Genomic DNA, 17,567 nt, shown 5'->3' on the forward strand with positions numbered 1-17,567 from the left:
GCTCGATTTGTGTAAAACACCCTGTTCTTAAACCACACGCTGTCAGTCGTACCACAGTACTGGCAAAACGGGACGAGCCTACAGTCAAAACAAACGCACTTCATTCCAATTCACCCACACAGCATTTTCTTTTACCAAAAAATATATTATATTATCGGAGCTATTAATAATGTTATCGGGTTTATCGGGATGACGTCATAATTGCTGATATCGGCCCGATAATTATCGTGCATCCCTATCTATTTTGCGGTTGCCAAATAGACTATATGAACCTGTCAATAAGAGAGACTACAGGTGTGCAGGAGACCTTATAGTCTAAACTCAAAGATTGGTGTAATATATTAATCTTAAGGGGAATAATATATATCTTATCCTGATGAATATGAGGAGAGAAGAGGAGATGAGGAGAGGAGGGGTTTAGTTTTGGTTTGTTTGACAGTTCATTCACGTTACTACTATGCAGCATCTTGTTGAGGCAGCACACACACACACACACACACACACACACACACACACACACACACACTTGTACATACCATCTTTAATGGTGTCTTTGACCAGTCCTCTGCCGTAGTGCTGATCGTACGAGTCAAAACTGTCTGATCCAACTTTATACACCTGAAATACACACAATACAATGCATTATCTCTCTCTCTCGATTCATGCAATAATTGCTATGCCAGCTTCCTCGCTCGTTGATTCTGCATCGAAGCACAACATTTAATTATGGATTTTCTCAGTCCAGTCCTGCGGGCTTTGAATGTGTTATTTTTCCAAGCAATATGTAAACCTTCCAACAGTTATTAAGTGAAGTAAATTCTATTGACTCACTGTTTAACCATGAAGTGCAACAACGATACATATGCATGAGCTGTATCAGACATTGAAATGATGTTTAAAAAGAAAAAGAAAAAAAATCATATATATATATATATTATATATAAATTAAAGATCAGTGTATTGATGAAGACTTTATTCCAGACTCAAGATCCATATTACACATGTAAAAACAATACAAAAAACAAGGACAACAACGTAGATTAAAATACATAAAGCAAGGCATCGATTCCAATGTTTCCACAAACCAGAGGAGTACCTTGTATCGCTTTGTTTGACATCAGTAATGGCACCTATTATTCAGTTTTTTTTACTCTAATAGTCGACTCGACACATGAATCAAATTCCTCAGCAGAGCATGGAAGGTGGGGACATTTTTAGTCACAAACAAATAGCTTGCACTAGTCCATCTTGGGAGCTTAAGGAGGATCCTAAATGCATCATTATATGCTACCACATTTTTGCTGTGCTATAATTACACGAGAGGTGGGCAGTATAAAACGGAGTACAATAGGCTCTGAACAGGCTTATTTTCACATTATCTGTATAAAATGTTCGTGCCAGCATATTGGCCTGTGCTGTGCATACAGTTTGCAGCACTGGTGCTGCACATCAACATCATCACACATGTCATCAGTGATATTGTGACCCAAATATCGCACACTCTTCACCACATAGTGGTGTAGAGTTCTGTCTTCTATACTTGGCTACTATTTATTTTAAAGCATATATGCACATGTCTGTTTTCGTTTAAAGTTCAAGTTTCAAGTTTCTTTATTAGTTGTCATACAGAAGTACAGAATACTTTTATATAAAATGCTTCTTTTACTTTTACTTTAACGGATTATCACTGGTGAGAATGTACATTTATGTTCTATTCAATAATATTCTCTCCAGCACCTTAGAGAGTATGCTGGCTAATGCAATCGGTCAATAGTTGTCTTTGCTGTTAATTTTACCTGTCTTAGTGTCTTGTCTTTGATAACTGGCACAAGTTGAACTGCTATCATGGAGTCAGGTAAAATACCATGTTTTAAAAAGCCAGAGAAGCACAGAGCGAAAAGAGGGATGACCTTACGGCTGGCATGATTTAAATGTTTAGCAGTAATATGATCAGCACCACAGGCCTTTTTGTTATCTAGTTTTAGTATGGCATGTTGTATTTCCTCTGGACTAACACATACGTTCTCAGAGGGGTCTACATCTTCAGGTACAAATGTGTCACTTCTAATACAATTAAACAGTACAATAACAATTAAGTATTGAAAGGTTTCAAATCAAAAATTATAGATGATGGTTTTATAATAGAATAATTGTTCTTGTGATTGTAGCTGAATAAAATCCTGGTGGGAGGGGGGCAGCTTGCTCACTTGAAATATATAACAGCAAATGTATGAATCTAAAATGTGTGTATATGTGTAGGAATAACTGCAAGATAGCGATGCATGTGAATATACTGTATGTGTGTGCAAGGTTGTGTATATGAATAAAGAAAATGTGTGTGTGTGTGCGTGTGTGTGTGTGTGTGTGTGTGTGTGTGTGTGTGTGTGTGTGTGTGTGTGTGTGTGTAAGAGAGGGGGGGGGGGAGTGAGAGAGAGTAACGTGTGTGTGTATGAGAAGGAACGATTGTTGTTGTGTGTAGTGTTATTATACAGTGTGTGACCCAGCAGTGATCCCAGACCATTGCATTGCATTTTTCTGAGAAGACAGATGTGAAATGGAGCTGCCATCAAGTGAATAGCTCCTGTTTAGACAACAAGAGTGAGAGAGCTAGGGAACGGGAAATCACACACGCACGAACGCAAACAGACACCTTATACAGATAAACACAAACTTGCATGCATACAGAGACTTGCACGCACACACATACATGCATGCACACAAACACATACCTTATACAGAGAAACACACACAGAGACCACATACAGAGACAGCCACATACGGTTGTTGTTTTAATATTTTTTGTCTGGAGAACTTCTAGTTGATGAAAGGAGATGACAGATTTATCTCTCCCTTTCTTTATTTCTCTCTTTCTCTCTCACACACACACACACACACACACACCCACACGTTGTTTTTAATGTGTATGGTGTCTCTGGAGAGATTCCAGTCGCTGAAAGCAGATGACAAATTTCTCTCCAACATTGAACTTTGGCTGACCTCTCCCTCTCTATGTGGGAGACCAGTGGAGCTCTGTCTCCACCTAGTGGTGAGAAACAGTAAAACGCCTAAGACCTCAAAATACTCCACATATAAATCACACCTCGAATCCATATAAAAGTAAAGGTACACATTAATAGAATTTTACTATGATAAAATAATGCATTCAAAATATTCTACTTACAGGTGACTCCCCCCCACACACACAATATTCATATGATTCTCTGGTCGTCTGGCCGGCGTTATTATAATTTCTTTCTCTTAATGTATACAGCCCCATGACACCAGGGAAAATTCCCGGTACAAGGAAATGTGCTTGATGAATAAAGTCGATTCCAATGGTTTACATTCAGTACGGAATGCCGAGCATGAACAAACATATTCCATTATACTGTATATTCGGTCTCTTGTCATTCTCTCCCTCCCATCTCTCTCCTTCCCCTCTTCCACTCTCTGTCCTCCACTATCATCCTCCCATCTGGAACATCCCATCAGAATTACCACTAATGAGTTTCTACTATAAACAAACAACACAGATAAGCCCAGTTTTCCATGTTCTCTGCCAGGCTTCTCTACAGCAGCTCAGACCTCAGTGCTTCCTGTTCAGTCACACACATACTCTTAAAGTAACCGCCACTGTTAAAAGATCATGAAGGAAAGGCATCACCTGGCCTTCAATAGAGTAATTACAATAACGTTAGACCATACATAGCCTAATGTTGTATGTAGGTAGGGGGCTTCAAACCTTCAGTAGTAACGCTGGGTTCTTCACAACATGTGTGTTTGAGAGGGGAGAGGAGAGGAGGGGAGAGGAGAGGATGAGAAAAGAGGAGAGGAGAGGAGGGGAGGGGAGAGGATGAGAGAAGAGGAGAGGAGAAAAGAGGAGAGGAGAAAAGATGGGATGAGAGGAGAGGAGAAGAAAAGAGGAAAGAGGAGAGGAGAAAAGAGGAGAGGAGAGGAGAAAAGAGGGGAGGAGGAGAAAAGAGGAGGAGAAAATAGGAGGAGAAAAGAGGAGGAGAAAGGAAGAGGAGAAGAGAGGAGGAGAGGGGTGGAGAAGTGAAGAGAAGAGACTTTTGTGGCACTTTTGTGGACCGACCAACCAACAGAGTGAGCTATAGAGCTGTTGGTCGCAGCTAACAATAATGTTAAGATAGTTAATTTGAATGCATTTTAAAACATTGTCTATGGTTAAAAACTCCATTTCAAACTGGAATTTCCTAACGCCTCCTAGAAAAACAGGCAAACATCACTTAATCACTTAGCTAATCCCCAAGTATTTATAGTAGATGCAGAGCTCACACGACTGACAAAGCATGTTGTCATCACTCATGTCATCTAGTCACACACTGACATTTACACAGGATGCTATTAGACAAACACTGTGAGGCCATTTACTTCAGTACAGTAACAGAGAAGCATAGATTATCTACCTACTGTAGGGCTGAGTGATATGGTATGATAAAACATAAACATCATGATATTCAACTATACATATACGGTACATCACAATGTCTACCTTGTCATGGAAAATCACATTTGATAATACAATGGATGTTCATCAAAATGGAACTGGCTGAGGCATGCGTGACTGCCCTTGAGAGGTAGCACAGGAAACCCCAGAGGAGGAGATAGCGCTAATGATGATGACGATGATGAAGACAGGAAAGTGTTGTATTGGAAACTGATGGAAGTGATAAAACCAGAGTTTTTCCGGTGTTGTCTTTTACTTGACTTTCTCTCAGACAGATAAGAAGCATCCTGTCCTCCTCTCTTTCACAACAAGTCTCAGACAGATTTATTTGTATTTTTCTGACTGTCCTTTAAAATAATACCCAATAAAACACACATAAAAAAGGTACTTAGTAGGCTTGAGAAACGGGGTAGGTTCAGGTATGGTCAATTTGTAAATAGCCTTAAATAGTTTTAAAATAGGTAAAATTCCAATATATGTACCAGGTAATGAGAGACTGAACGTGCCCTTGAGCAAGGCACTCAATAATCAGCTATTTGGGTGAAGCTGTTACTCCATGTACAAGCAGTAGAGAGCAGCTAGCCTAGCTCCATCTGAGAAATAAAACTTCCAACAACAAATGTCCTTTAAAATGTAAAATGCAGACTGATACCTAGTAGCAACCTGATCCATTACTTTTACAGAACAGTCACTTATGCCATTTAAATTTTCAGGTTACAATACGATTTTTTATTCAATTTACGTGTTAAAATTAGCGCTGTCAATAATAAACGGCTCCCATAGCTTTCACATCCAGCCACAGTGGGACAGTTCGTTTACATCCCTGGTCACTCTGACATGCAGACTGGGAGAATAACGAGAGACCAAATGACAGACCAAACAAGAGACCTATAGACCACTGCACTTCCTGGAGGAGAGAGCGGGGGGAGAAAATTAATGAATGTGGATGAGAGCCTTGACATGAAGTGGTTGTTGCTACGGTTGTGGGGGTGCTGGAGACATGAACCAATATTTGTATACGCAGAGTCTCCTGAACACGGCGCGACCAATCCCAAGTCGATCGGCACTTTCTCTGCCGAGTTATAGTCGCTTTTTCACACCTACTCCTGAACTACGCATGCGCAGATTGATGAACCTAGACTCCGTGGGCAATCTGTGCATGCGTAGTTCGGGAGTAGGTGCGGAAAAGTCACTATAGCTCGGCCGAGAAAGTGCAGATCGACTTGGAATTGGTCGCGCCGTGTTCAGGAGACTCGGGCGTATAAAAGTGTATTGGATCATGTCTCCAACACCCCCACAGCCGTAGCAACAACCACTTAATGTCGAGGCTCTCATCCACATTCATTCATTTTCTACCCCCGCTCTCTCTCCCATGATTTCAGAATCCCGGAAGTGTTGTGGTGGTCTATAGGGATGAGAATGAGAATCGTCAATCCAGTTTTAAACTGCAATACACTGTATTGAACATACTTTGTTTTCTCCACAGAATCTTCCCATTCTGTACTGAGATCGTTACAACCCGAACCCAGTACTGCCAAACGTATCCTGGAGAAAACCCGTGACTGAACTCTCCTTCGCTGTGTGTGGGCACAGCAAATGGCTGACTGTGCACTCTTGACTCCTCTGGTGAAATTGGATACGCAAAGAGATAAATTCCCAACTACACTGCGTGTAAGATGCCAAATCTATCTTGATGTCACAGCTCCCAAAAGTGGCGCTTCGGAAAGAACTACAATTCCAACCAACTAAAGTTAAACAAAACTACATTTCCACCTCGTCATTGTCATGCTCAGTAACATGATATATCCTGATCTGCTGTTGTCGTTTCCCCTACAAGATAACCACAAGTGCAAAAAATAAAAAATAAAAAAGAGAACCCCGCTGTCTCTTGCTCTCTTGCCTACGTGTTAACCCCTATTGACACTAATGGCATCTTCTCCATTTAGCCTCCTTGCCCAGAATTAGAGACCAGTTTCCTTCTGATCTTTACTGTCACATCTTCATATATGTGTAGCATACTTTAAAATAGAGGTATACAAAAACGTTGAGGTAGCATTACAATTAGAATACAGTATAATAATACTGTGTAAATAGAATACAAAAACAGTGATAGTGATAATAAGATAATAATAACAGTGATAATGATGTGGATATAGTGAGTGCAGTGTGTGCATATTTGATTGTTCTCATGTTTGTGTGTGCATAGTCCATATGTGTGTGTGTGTGTGTGTGTGTGTGTGTGTGTGTGTGTGTGTGTGTGTGTGTGTGTGTGTGTGTGTGTGTGTGTGTGTCTGTGTGTGTGTGTCTGTGTGTGTGTGTGTGTGTGTGTGTGTGTGTGTGTGTGTGTGTGTGTGTGTGTGTGTGTTATTCATGAGTCTGACGGCCTGGGGGTAAAAAACTGAGGAAGGGTATTAGAGGGTATTTCCTGATCCGTTTCTCTCTCCTCACCTGACAGACTACAAGAGAACTACAAGAGAACTACACTCACCCTCATGCCCAGAACCAGGAAGCCTATTTCCTCCATCAGGGGGTATTTCCTGATCTGCTGCTCTCTCTTCTCCTGCGAGGCGAAGGGGTCATAGCTCCTCTGGCCAAGCTTCACATCCATGATGCATGGCTTGACAAACCGACGAGTCACATCCTCTAGCTTCAAATACAGGTCTGGAGGAGGAGGGGGGGAGAGGGAGAGAGAGAGAGAGAGAGAGAGAGAGAGAGAGAGAGAGAGAGAGAGAGAGAGAGAGAGAGAGAGAGAGAGAGAGGGAGGGAGAAAGAGAGGGAGGAGATATATAGAGGAGAGAGAGAAAGGGAGGGGAGATGGAGGGGGAGAGAGAGAGAGATGAGAGCGGAGAGAGAAAGAGAAGATTGGTCAGATAGTTGTAGGCTGTGGTTCAAATCCATTAGTCATTATTAAAGCCAACTAATCTGCCTTCTACATTTGCGTTCAGAATCTATATAAATTGAAATTGAAATTACCGTTGGGGCTGTCAGGAGACGACCAGGTGCCATAGTATTTGGGCAGGTGATTCTGGAGGTCCAGTAGACAGGGATCACAGCAGTCATCTGAATATACCTGAAACACACACATTTCTAGTTAGATCAGATGTTAGACAAGTGAGAGAGAGAGCAGCAGTGTCAGCTGGTCTGCTTCAGGTCCCACAATGATTAACCTGATTATTAACCGCATGTCCCAGGGCTGTGTGTTTGTGAGATTGTCATCGTCTTTGTGCGTGCGTGCATGCGTGCTTGCTTGCTTGCTTACAATTATAATTTATAGGCATGCTGCGGCATCAACTCTTAAACCTCTGGATTCTGCATATCACTCAGCTCTTAGGTTTATTACTGGTGACATATATGATACTCACCATTGTGTCCTGTATGATAGGGTGGGTTGGCCTTCTCTTACAGAAAGGCGCAACAAACACTGGTATTTATTTATTTGTAAAGCCCTTATTGGTAAACAACCTGTTTATATCTCTTCACTGTTAGATTGGAATATTGGAACCTATTCAACTCGATCGAATGACTGGATGGTTCTTAGGGTCCCTCAAGTTTGTTCTGATCTAGCAAAGTCAGCTTTTTCCTTTGATGCCTCTAACTCATGGAATGTCCTTCAACTCTCTCTGAAATTGGAGGTTCTCCCTTCCCTTGGTATGTTTAAACATATGATTTCAGACCATTGTGTGACCTGTAACTGTTTTAGCTGATATTTTTAAATTTATTTTAAAGTTTTTTTTTTTTTTTTTTTTTTTTTTTACTCGTGTTTAATTTTCTGTGAATATTGCTTGTATTATGTACTGTTTACATTTTGTACAATTGTCGTTTCTGTAAATGAGGGAAACCTCAGAAGCTTACGATTTTAAATAAAGGTTGGAATTAAATGAAATGGGTCTTTGTGAGAAATACACAGAAAATGAAAGAACGAGAACAAAGCCTCAGGTTATACTATTTGTTTCAGTGTTTGTTTCAAGTTATATCATCAGATTATAATAATTATGATGCATTGCGTGACAAGTCAGGAGGAGGATACACACAAAAAATCTAAATGCATTTCAATTCCTATCAGATCTTCATAAAGCTGACATTGTGATCAGTGTTGCACTGGAGGCTCCTCAGCGCAACACAACATGAACCATGCAGACAGATGGAGAGGAAGCCAGGAAGGGTGGGGAAAAAACCCACAAAATGTACCACAGAGAGGCAACACCTGCAGCTCAAGCACACGCGTGACCCGCAAACCTGCCCTCCAGTTATGAATACCAAGTAGAATAAGGAGGCTCGTCATAATAAGTCTATAACCTGGACTTGATAAAGAGAGAGACTTGATGCAGTCATTGGTTTCTGGATATCACTGGTGTTTTGGATATCATTTACATTTACATTACATTACATAGTAGTCATTAGCTGATGCCTTTATCCAAAGCGACTTACTGTACAAGTTCTGTACAACAAGTCAACAGGAAGGGTACAACTCTGGCAGCTAAATGTAAGTAACATTGTTCGTCAAACAGTGTCGAACTTGAGTGCTACAGACTTGCGTGCATATTAGCATAGTAGGTAGTAATGTAGGCAAGGTAGATTCCTTAGTAGCAGAGTGTATAATAGTAAAAGACAGTACAAAGGTTAGTGGTCTTTTTTTCCCATTTCAGATATTGATTGAATACGTGTGTTTTTAGTTGACAACGAAAAATTGGGCAGGTTTTGGCTGTCTTGACTGTGGTTGGAAGTTCGTTCCACCATTGTGGAGCAAGGACTGAGAATAGCCAGCTTCTCTTCGATGAGCCCCCCGGAGCTCGGATAGGAGTGGGTCTGAAGCGGCCAGAAGATGTAGAGCGGAGGGGGTCTTGAGGACGTGTATCACTGGTATGGACTACGTGTTTCCCATTATTGTATTGTACTGCATGCAATGTATTGTAAAATGTATCTTATGTGAAACTTAAGTGTTCGCTGTGACCACCAGCTCTATAGCTGGCTCACTCTCGCCCCTCGTTGGGAAATCTTGTGTTGTGATCTTGGTCCTCAGTACTATATATACTAGGGATGGGCGTGAGTAATCAATCACTCGCCGTTTCAACTGAACTCAAAATAAATCTGTAGCATGTGTGTGTCTGTGTGACGGATCATACTGGGTCTGCGTTGTGTTTTGATGTTAAATGAGAATGTCCCGGGGGGGAGTCGAACAGGGGGCTCCCGTGTCCGCGGGCGACAACACAGGCCGCTGCACTAAGAAGTGAATTCACTCCTAACTACCGTCCCTATGCGTCTGTTAACCCTGTTATGAGGAAGTGAGTTTAACTTACCAGCGCGCACTGCCAGTCACCCGTCAACACACCTGTTTCAGTGACTGTGGACATACCCACGGACTTCCCTGTTACATCTGCAATATCTGCGCTTTAAGACACGTTCTAAAAGTAGATTTCCCTAAACAATTACTCTCTCAGGGTTCCCACAGACAGTGCAAAATGGAAATCAAGGACTTTCAAGTACTTTTCCAAGCATTATATTTCATTTTAAAATGGCTTTTAAAAAGGATACAATTCTTTTTTTATTGAAAAAATATTATATCCAATATTTATGGCAACCAATTCCGGACAATTAGATAAAGAAAATGTATTCTTGATTCAGAACAATTTGATCATGGATGAACAAAACATGCAATGCGAATGGTTGATTTGAATTTCAAAGACTTTTTAAGCACCTTGTTAAAAATGGGATGTTTTCAAGGAATTCCAGGCCGTGAAATGTTTTTGTTAAAACAAAAGGACCTTGTGCGAACCCTGCTCTCTACTCGAGCAGTACTCAAGCAATTCATGCGAGTACTTGATCTGGGAAAACATTACTTGTGCCCATCCCTAATACATACATCCTTATAGAGTTATTTCTTTGAAGGGTTATTGTAAGATATAGTTAGAGAGATGAGAGTTTCATGACTCAGTGACAGGGTCATAATGGAAGCCAATGCCAGACCCTCTGGGCCCCTCAACTCACCAAATAGCTTGAAAGCAGAGGTTGTGACTGTATGTGGCAGGGGGCTCCATGGGGTATTTTGTCCTATTTCATTGATGTCGCTGCTACGAGGCAGAGGGGGCCAAGACACAAGAATTGCACTCCTTTATGCTGTACAGTGTGGATGACGTGATGAATACAATCTGAATCTGGCAGTGGAACTTCTCCAGTCACAATAACCACGTCTTCCCATGTGTGATGAGACAATTATGTGACAATGACACATTCATTAACCCTTTCACTGCCACACGACAGAAGTTTAACCCTTTACTATCACACAACCGACGGTCGCCGTCGCAGTGAAAGGGTTAACCGTTTTGGTAGTGCGGCAGTGAATGGGTTAATAAATCCTTCATTCATTGTTTTCAGTCATTCATACACATCAATGGCTCAAATTGTACCTCGATCGGGACCACTGATCGTTGACCGATTTGAAAGAGATAGTCAACAGTGCAGATCTTTGGCTGACTGTCAACTAGTGTTGTCACAATACTGGAATTTTGAACTTCGATACGATACCTTGAAAAGTATCGATATTCGATACCATTTTCGATACCACAGGGAAAAAGGTTCAATCTTAAAATGTTAAAAAATAAATAAATAAAAAATAAAATTAAAATGTTTAATACATTTTGCTTCTGTTGCTGGTTGATTCTCCTCAGCTTCTCTCTGGTACAATAAGAGAAGATAAATATAACACTTTTAAAACCCTTTGTTTATCTTTAGATCACACATTTAAAAATAACTGTTCATCTCACTTCAATCATTTTTATTGCAGAACATGGTATTTTCTCAAGCAGACAGATGTAAACACTGTAATCGGTGTTGCATGTACCTGACAAACTGAACTGTTTGTATTACAGTCATATTCTGACTTAACTGAATGCACATGTGTGTGTGTGTGGACTACTGTACTATTACAGGTATTGAAATGAACAATGCAACTTCCTTATACAATTTCTTTTTCTTTTTTCTTTTTTATGAATAATTAAATATCGTTATTACATGGCGTTTTCACATTCGCCTAAATGCTTGCTTGTGATTGGTCAATAGCCCCCCGACAGCGGTCATTATCAGACAATAATGACCGCTGTGGGACAATAATGACCGCTGTGCGCAGCTGTTCGCAATCAAGCCCACTGACACACACTGTTTCAGTGCAATTAGACACTGCCGGTGTTCTGCTGCCGGCGATGACAGGGGGCGGAGCGACGAGCGGAGCCAGAACGCAGCCAGAACCAGTGTTGCGAGTCGATGTAAAATGAATTAGGTATATTGTTAGTAAGTTAGCCATGTAATAAGCGGGATAATGTATAGCTATACTCGATCATTGTCGCAAAATAATTGACCTTCACTGACGTTTAAAACACCTCGCCGAGGCGGCTCTGTATTTTAAACTCTGTGTCGGTCAATTATTTTGCGACAATGACCTCGTAGCTATACATTATCCCTTACATATTTCGGGAAATGAGTATTGAAACCGTTTTAAATATTCAGAATCGATATGTATCGATTTTTCGATCTTTTTGACAACACTACTGTCAACCAACCTTTCTATCAAGTTTGAGCCAAATCAGATAAGAAATGTGCTACTTATCGCCTTTGCAATTGGACACACATATATACACACGCACACAGACAAGTGACTACAATTGCCCCTTGCACTTTGATAACAAGTGTAATAAATACAGCCACGACAGACTGGTGTTCTTGGGCCACGTGAGGACGCACCACCAGGCCATCTCAGAAAACAAAATCTCCATGATCAGACCTAAAAAACACTGCACATACCAGCTGTTCTCAGGCAGTGTTGTAGTACTCGAGTCAGACTCCTGGACTGATTTTCAGGACTCGTGACTCGACTTGGACTTGAGCATTGACTGCATTCTGACTCGGGAAGGTGCAGACGAGGACTTGGACTTGTTAATTGATAAATACAGTTATTTTATTTAAAAATTAATTGTAATAGGCCCTAATCATTTGGCATACGATATTGATGGCTAGTGCATTTGTTTGGCTATTGTGTCACAAAGTAAATAAACTCCCTTTGAAATGGTGACTGCTGTGTCATTTACGACAGTGGGTCGGGAGGTAGAGCAGTCGTCTGGTAATCCAGAAATTCCCGGTTCGATTCTCGCTCCTCCAGCCTGTCGAAGTGTCCTTGAGCAAGACACTTAACCCCTAATTGCTCCTGATGAGCAGGTTGGCACCTTGCATGGTCGCCTCCGCCGTCGGTGTGTTAATGTGTGAGTGAATAGGTAAAAATGTGAGGAAGAAATTGTAAAGCGCTTTGGATAAAAGCACTATATAAATGCAGCCATTTATAAATGCAGCCATTTGTATGTCAGCTCTTTGACTGACAAGAGTGGAGTGAACTCAACCTTGATGACTTGGACTAGGGTAATGGGGACTGGACGGGGACTCGACTCTGGCTTTTCTTTGGTGACTCGGACTTGGACTCGAACACTGGGGACTCAAGACTCGACTCAGACTCGAGATTTAGTGACTCGACTAAAACAGTGTTCTCAGGTCAGGTGAGGAGTGACACATGGTGACCTCATGAAAACAAATGTCTCCGATTTAAAGATCAGAGAAAACTGTGTTGAAGCGGTAAGTGTAAAGCTGGGAGGGTACATCGAATATGAAGGTGTACTGTTACGGATCCAAGCCAAGGTATGGATTTTTACTATACCGTCATCCACATATATAGATATTGTAAAATATATACACACTAGGTTTGGGCGGTATGACAGTATTACGGTATACCAGGGTATTTCGAAATACCGACGGTATGATTTTCAATACCGTGACGTCACAGACTGTGCGCCGACTCTGTAGTGCACAGCACGCGCCAGCAGAAGGCAGGGCAGTCTGTCTTTCCCTCTCTCAGTCAGAGCAGAGCACAGCTGAGCAGGTGACGCAACGCGCATGTTCCGTTGGGTCTTTCATCTTGCATGTGTTCATCTTGCTGCCTCAGGGCAGCTCTGGCTGCAATTGTAGCTTACCACCACCGGTATGACTGTGTATGAACGAATAATGGACTCTGTGAAGCGCTCCAGAGAAGTCAGAGAAGAGCGCTATATAAATCCAATCCATTATTATTATTATTATTAATCTGCACGATAAATAAAGACTTATTCTTCTATAGAATGCGGTTATGGACCGTTTTATTAACCATGGGTCCACTTCCAGACATTGGATGATTGAGGAATCGGGAAACGGAGCGTTTTTCTAACGTTTTGAAATTGATTTGTGCATGAATGTGGACTCAGGGACACGTTGTTTGGCTACCGGTAAGTAAGTTATGTTATGGTTAAGCGATTGGAAGATGAACGTATGAGATATGAATGCTGGTGGTAGTGTATGTTTGGTAAAGCGTTCCAGTTCGACTGTGTGTGTGCGTATTGGCTTCGCGATTCACTACATTGGCTTAAGCTGGGTTTTGATCATCATTAAGAGCAGAATACATTTTGTGCGTCTGTGTAGTTGTGTACTACTGCCGTGAGTTTGTGAGTCATATTGCTCTAATGTCAGCCTCCGTTATACGCTCCGTATGACTCGTTTCATATCTGCGTGTATCGAATGTGCGCGCTGGTTTGTTTACACTTGGTAACACGGGTCGCTAAGGAATTTAGGCTCGAGGTTGAAGAAAGTGCACTTTTAGGTTGAAAGAACAGCCCTAATGTCAATGTGTTTCAATATAAGCGTTATGGTGATAACGAGTATATTGTTAAAATGAAAAGTAATACCGTCATATACCGTATACCGGGGTATTATGTCATCAAGTTTTGACGGTGTGAAAAAAATTATACCGCCCGAGCCTAATACACACTGTCAAATTTTAAGTTAATAAAAAATCCTAGCAGCAGTATTTAAAAGGGTCAAATAAAATGGACCATTTTGAATGAAATAGCACCTCGATAACAACATTAAACGTAATGAATATGACATTGTTTATTCAACCTTTATTTAGATATTCTAGAGATTATTGAGGGTGGACCCTCATTTGCAATAATGCAGAGATTACAATAGGCAGAAAGCAAGAGATAAAAACAAGAAAAAACTATAATCAAATAACAAAAAAACAAATCAAAGATAAATCAGACAATAAGACACAAATATTAGTTAAAGCAATTACATTCAAATTTAAAAAAGATGTACCGGTAAAGCAATTTTTTATTTTATTTTTTTTTAATTTGTACTGGAAACTAAAATATGCTCAAATACTGTTATGGTGATATGAAAATGTGGCCATATGCATATCGCCCCTCTGCCAAATGTAACCACAGGCAAAGCCAGGCAGGGCAGAAAGACAGACCGACAGAGTAAGGCCAAAGTAATACTGTGACTAACTGTTGTTGTATGAGAGCTGCTGAGGTTAACAGCTTCACTAAGCCCTAAACCAAACACTGGCATAGTAGAATACTGTCACACATACACCGCGGTTAGTTAGTGTGTGTGTGTGTGGTGTGTGGTGTGTGGTGTGTGGTGTGTGGTGTGTGTGTGTGTGACAACAAAACACCAGTATGGTAACTTGGTGTCACACACAAATCATTGTATGTGTGAGAGTGACACAACCAAATACTAGGATTGTGTGTGTAAATTACCAGGCTGTGTGTGTGTGTGTGTGTGTGTGTGTGTGTGTGTGTGTGTGTGTGTGTGTGTGTGTGTGTGTGTGTGTGTGTGTGTGTGTGTGTGTGTTACCATGTCAATCTGTGTGTGTGTGTGTGTGTGTGTTACCATGTCAATCTGTGTGTGTGTGTGTATTCTGTAGTCCAAGGGAGAGGAAGTTGGACATTTGGGAAAAAATTTAACAATTGAATGGTCGCCGAAAACGCCTTTGGACGTCTTTCCTAGCCATGCTCATTCTGCCGAAGACGCCGTAACTCGTCTTTGATATCAATATTTCAAAAATCTGTGCTCGAAATCATATTTCTCCTCCGGGGACCTGAGATGTACAGCTGAGCTCCACTCAACTCTCTAGCGGTTCAAGAGCGCCATCTGGTGGCCGATCGGCAGATCGCCAACAGGAAGTGACTCGTCAAACAGGAAGTGCTCATCCATATTTCGTCCGGGCACTCGCGATCATTAGCAGGACTCTATCTCAACACACTGGATAATCAATCGCTCGCCCTAACTCAATAAACAACGTTATTTGGACGTATATAGTATTATACAACCTGGAAATGGTTCATCAGGATCAACATCCCATAATCGAAAACTGTCTACTCCAAGCTGATCGTCCAACGGCGCGAGGAAGATATGGTGAGTTTCAACGTTATTTTCTAACGTCTTCTATACTAACTGATCTGATGATCATATGACCCACACTAGATGAATGGTATAACGTTGCCCACGGAATTATAAACGCCCCCTCGCCCATCCGGTCAATATCAGATGATACGTAGTAACTTCTAGAAGTACCTCCAGTTGAAATGTTTCATCTGGCACCGATCGCTACCAAACTGTATTTGATCATCAATATAATGCATTTGGGGCTATAAATCAAGTTCTGGAGAAAGCTGCAGAAAACGATAAAAACATACTTATACTTTAGACCATATTTTAGTATGAATATGTGAATGAAAAAGTATATCGTTGCTACACCCTGAACAATGGATATAGGACATTGAATGGGCCATAATAATGTCAATTTAGCAATAGAATTTAAAAAGTTATAGCCCTGCAAAGAAGGGGAACTTCTCCATAGACAAATAGAGCTGGCTAGGGATGGTAAATTATGAATTTAACCATGGCGATCAAAGTGTTAATCTACAACATCTGAAGGCTCATTGGAAAAACAAAAACACAAACAAATCAGTCAATCAATAAGTTGAGAAAATTTTATAAAAACGATAATTCCAGCAACCAATCAACCAATTCATCCATCAATTCGATTAAGTTGTATTGTTGTAAAAATAAGAAAAAGAAGGTATCTAGTAGCAGATTATTTGAGAGTGCGTTTTTCAGTTCCTCTCCTTATTGATGCATTAGGCTCAATTTGGAGGAGACGTTACCTTTTCCCATGATTCTGCCGTCCATGCACCTTGTACCGGACTGTTGTTTCATAATTTTCTGACTGCACTCGCATTGTTTATGTCCTTTGTATGAGGCCTCCTTGTACTTCTGTTCATGTGGACATAAATAAACATTTCAAATGTGTGTGTGCAGTGTAGAGTTAATTATCCAAGCAACTTGATTTAGTTTATATTCACATTTGCACCCAAATAGACAAAGGTTTCTATTGTTGTTATATAATCTACAAGCCGATTTATTTTCTTTGCTTCCGCAATATAGTCCATCAGTGTTAAAGGGGCACTTAAAAAAAAAATTCTGATATTATTTTGCATATGATCTCACACACATCCAGAAACTCTGAACAGTTTTGCACACATTCATTCAGTGTGACAGTTATTGAGTGTAAATGAGTTTGAATGTGGCCATCAGTGATGTCATCAGGGGCAGTGAATCCTTGTGTTGTGTTAATTACAGCTCCATGAAAAAATAGCAATACCTTGTGATTTAATTGAGCTTTAAGTAACACAACAGAAGGATTCAAAACTACTTTACTCTCAATCACGGTAAAACTAAATTAATGTGTGCAAGACTGTTTAGAGATTTTGGATGCGTGTGAGATTTTGTGCAATATAATTGATTGATTTGAATGCGTGTGTGTTTATATTACCATGCTGTAGAACTGCATCTCTCGTGGTCCTCTGGGTGGAGGCTGCAGCTGTTTCAGCACTGTCCCGTCTGGATGTTGTAAGATACCTGTTGGTGGGACACAGGAAAGACAACATTTTAATTTTCGCCCAATCAGCGACCCAAACGTGCAACACATGTGAGCCACCACTAGGGGGAAGAGTGGCTAACCGTGAGTGAGTGAGTGAGTGAGTGAGTGAGTGAGTGAGTGAGTGAGTGAGTGAGTGAGTGAGTGACATTGCCGATCATAAAGGTGTTTTGCATCTAAAACTAGTAATGGAAAGTATCTTTTTATTCTCTAGTTGGCTCAGCTTAGGGCTTGGCGATATGATCAAAATATCATATGAGGCCATAGCATGTTTGTGTGCTATGCAGTAGCTAATTGGGATCCTAA

The 17,567-nt window shown here is 40.9% G+C and overlaps 1 protein-coding gene across 1 annotated transcript in view; it reads right to left on the reverse strand.

Annotated features, from left to right (window-relative positions):
* ipmkb (inositol polyphosphate multikinase b) overlaps positions 1–17,567 on the reverse strand; it is a 55,586-nt gene that overhangs the window by 12,323 nt on the left and 25,696 nt on the right. Inside the window, exons 2-5 of the mRNA XM_084322567.1 lie at positions 17,157–17,242; positions 7,442–7,538; positions 6,957–7,129; positions 537–618 (exon numbers count right to left, since the gene is read on the reverse strand). Coding sequence (XP_084178693.1) covers positions 537–618; positions 6,957–7,129; positions 7,442–7,538; positions 17,157–17,242 — 438 coding nt within the window. The remainder of the gene's footprint in view (positions 1–536; positions 619–6,956; positions 7,130–7,441; positions 7,539–17,156; positions 17,243–17,567) is intronic.

This window comes from Notolepis coatsorum, assembly GCF_963971535.1.
Source record: "Notolepis coatsorum genome assembly, chromosome: 10".
Classification (NCBI taxonomy): domain Eukaryota; kingdom Metazoa; phylum Chordata; class Actinopteri; order Aulopiformes; family Paralepididae; genus Notolepis; species Notolepis coatsorum.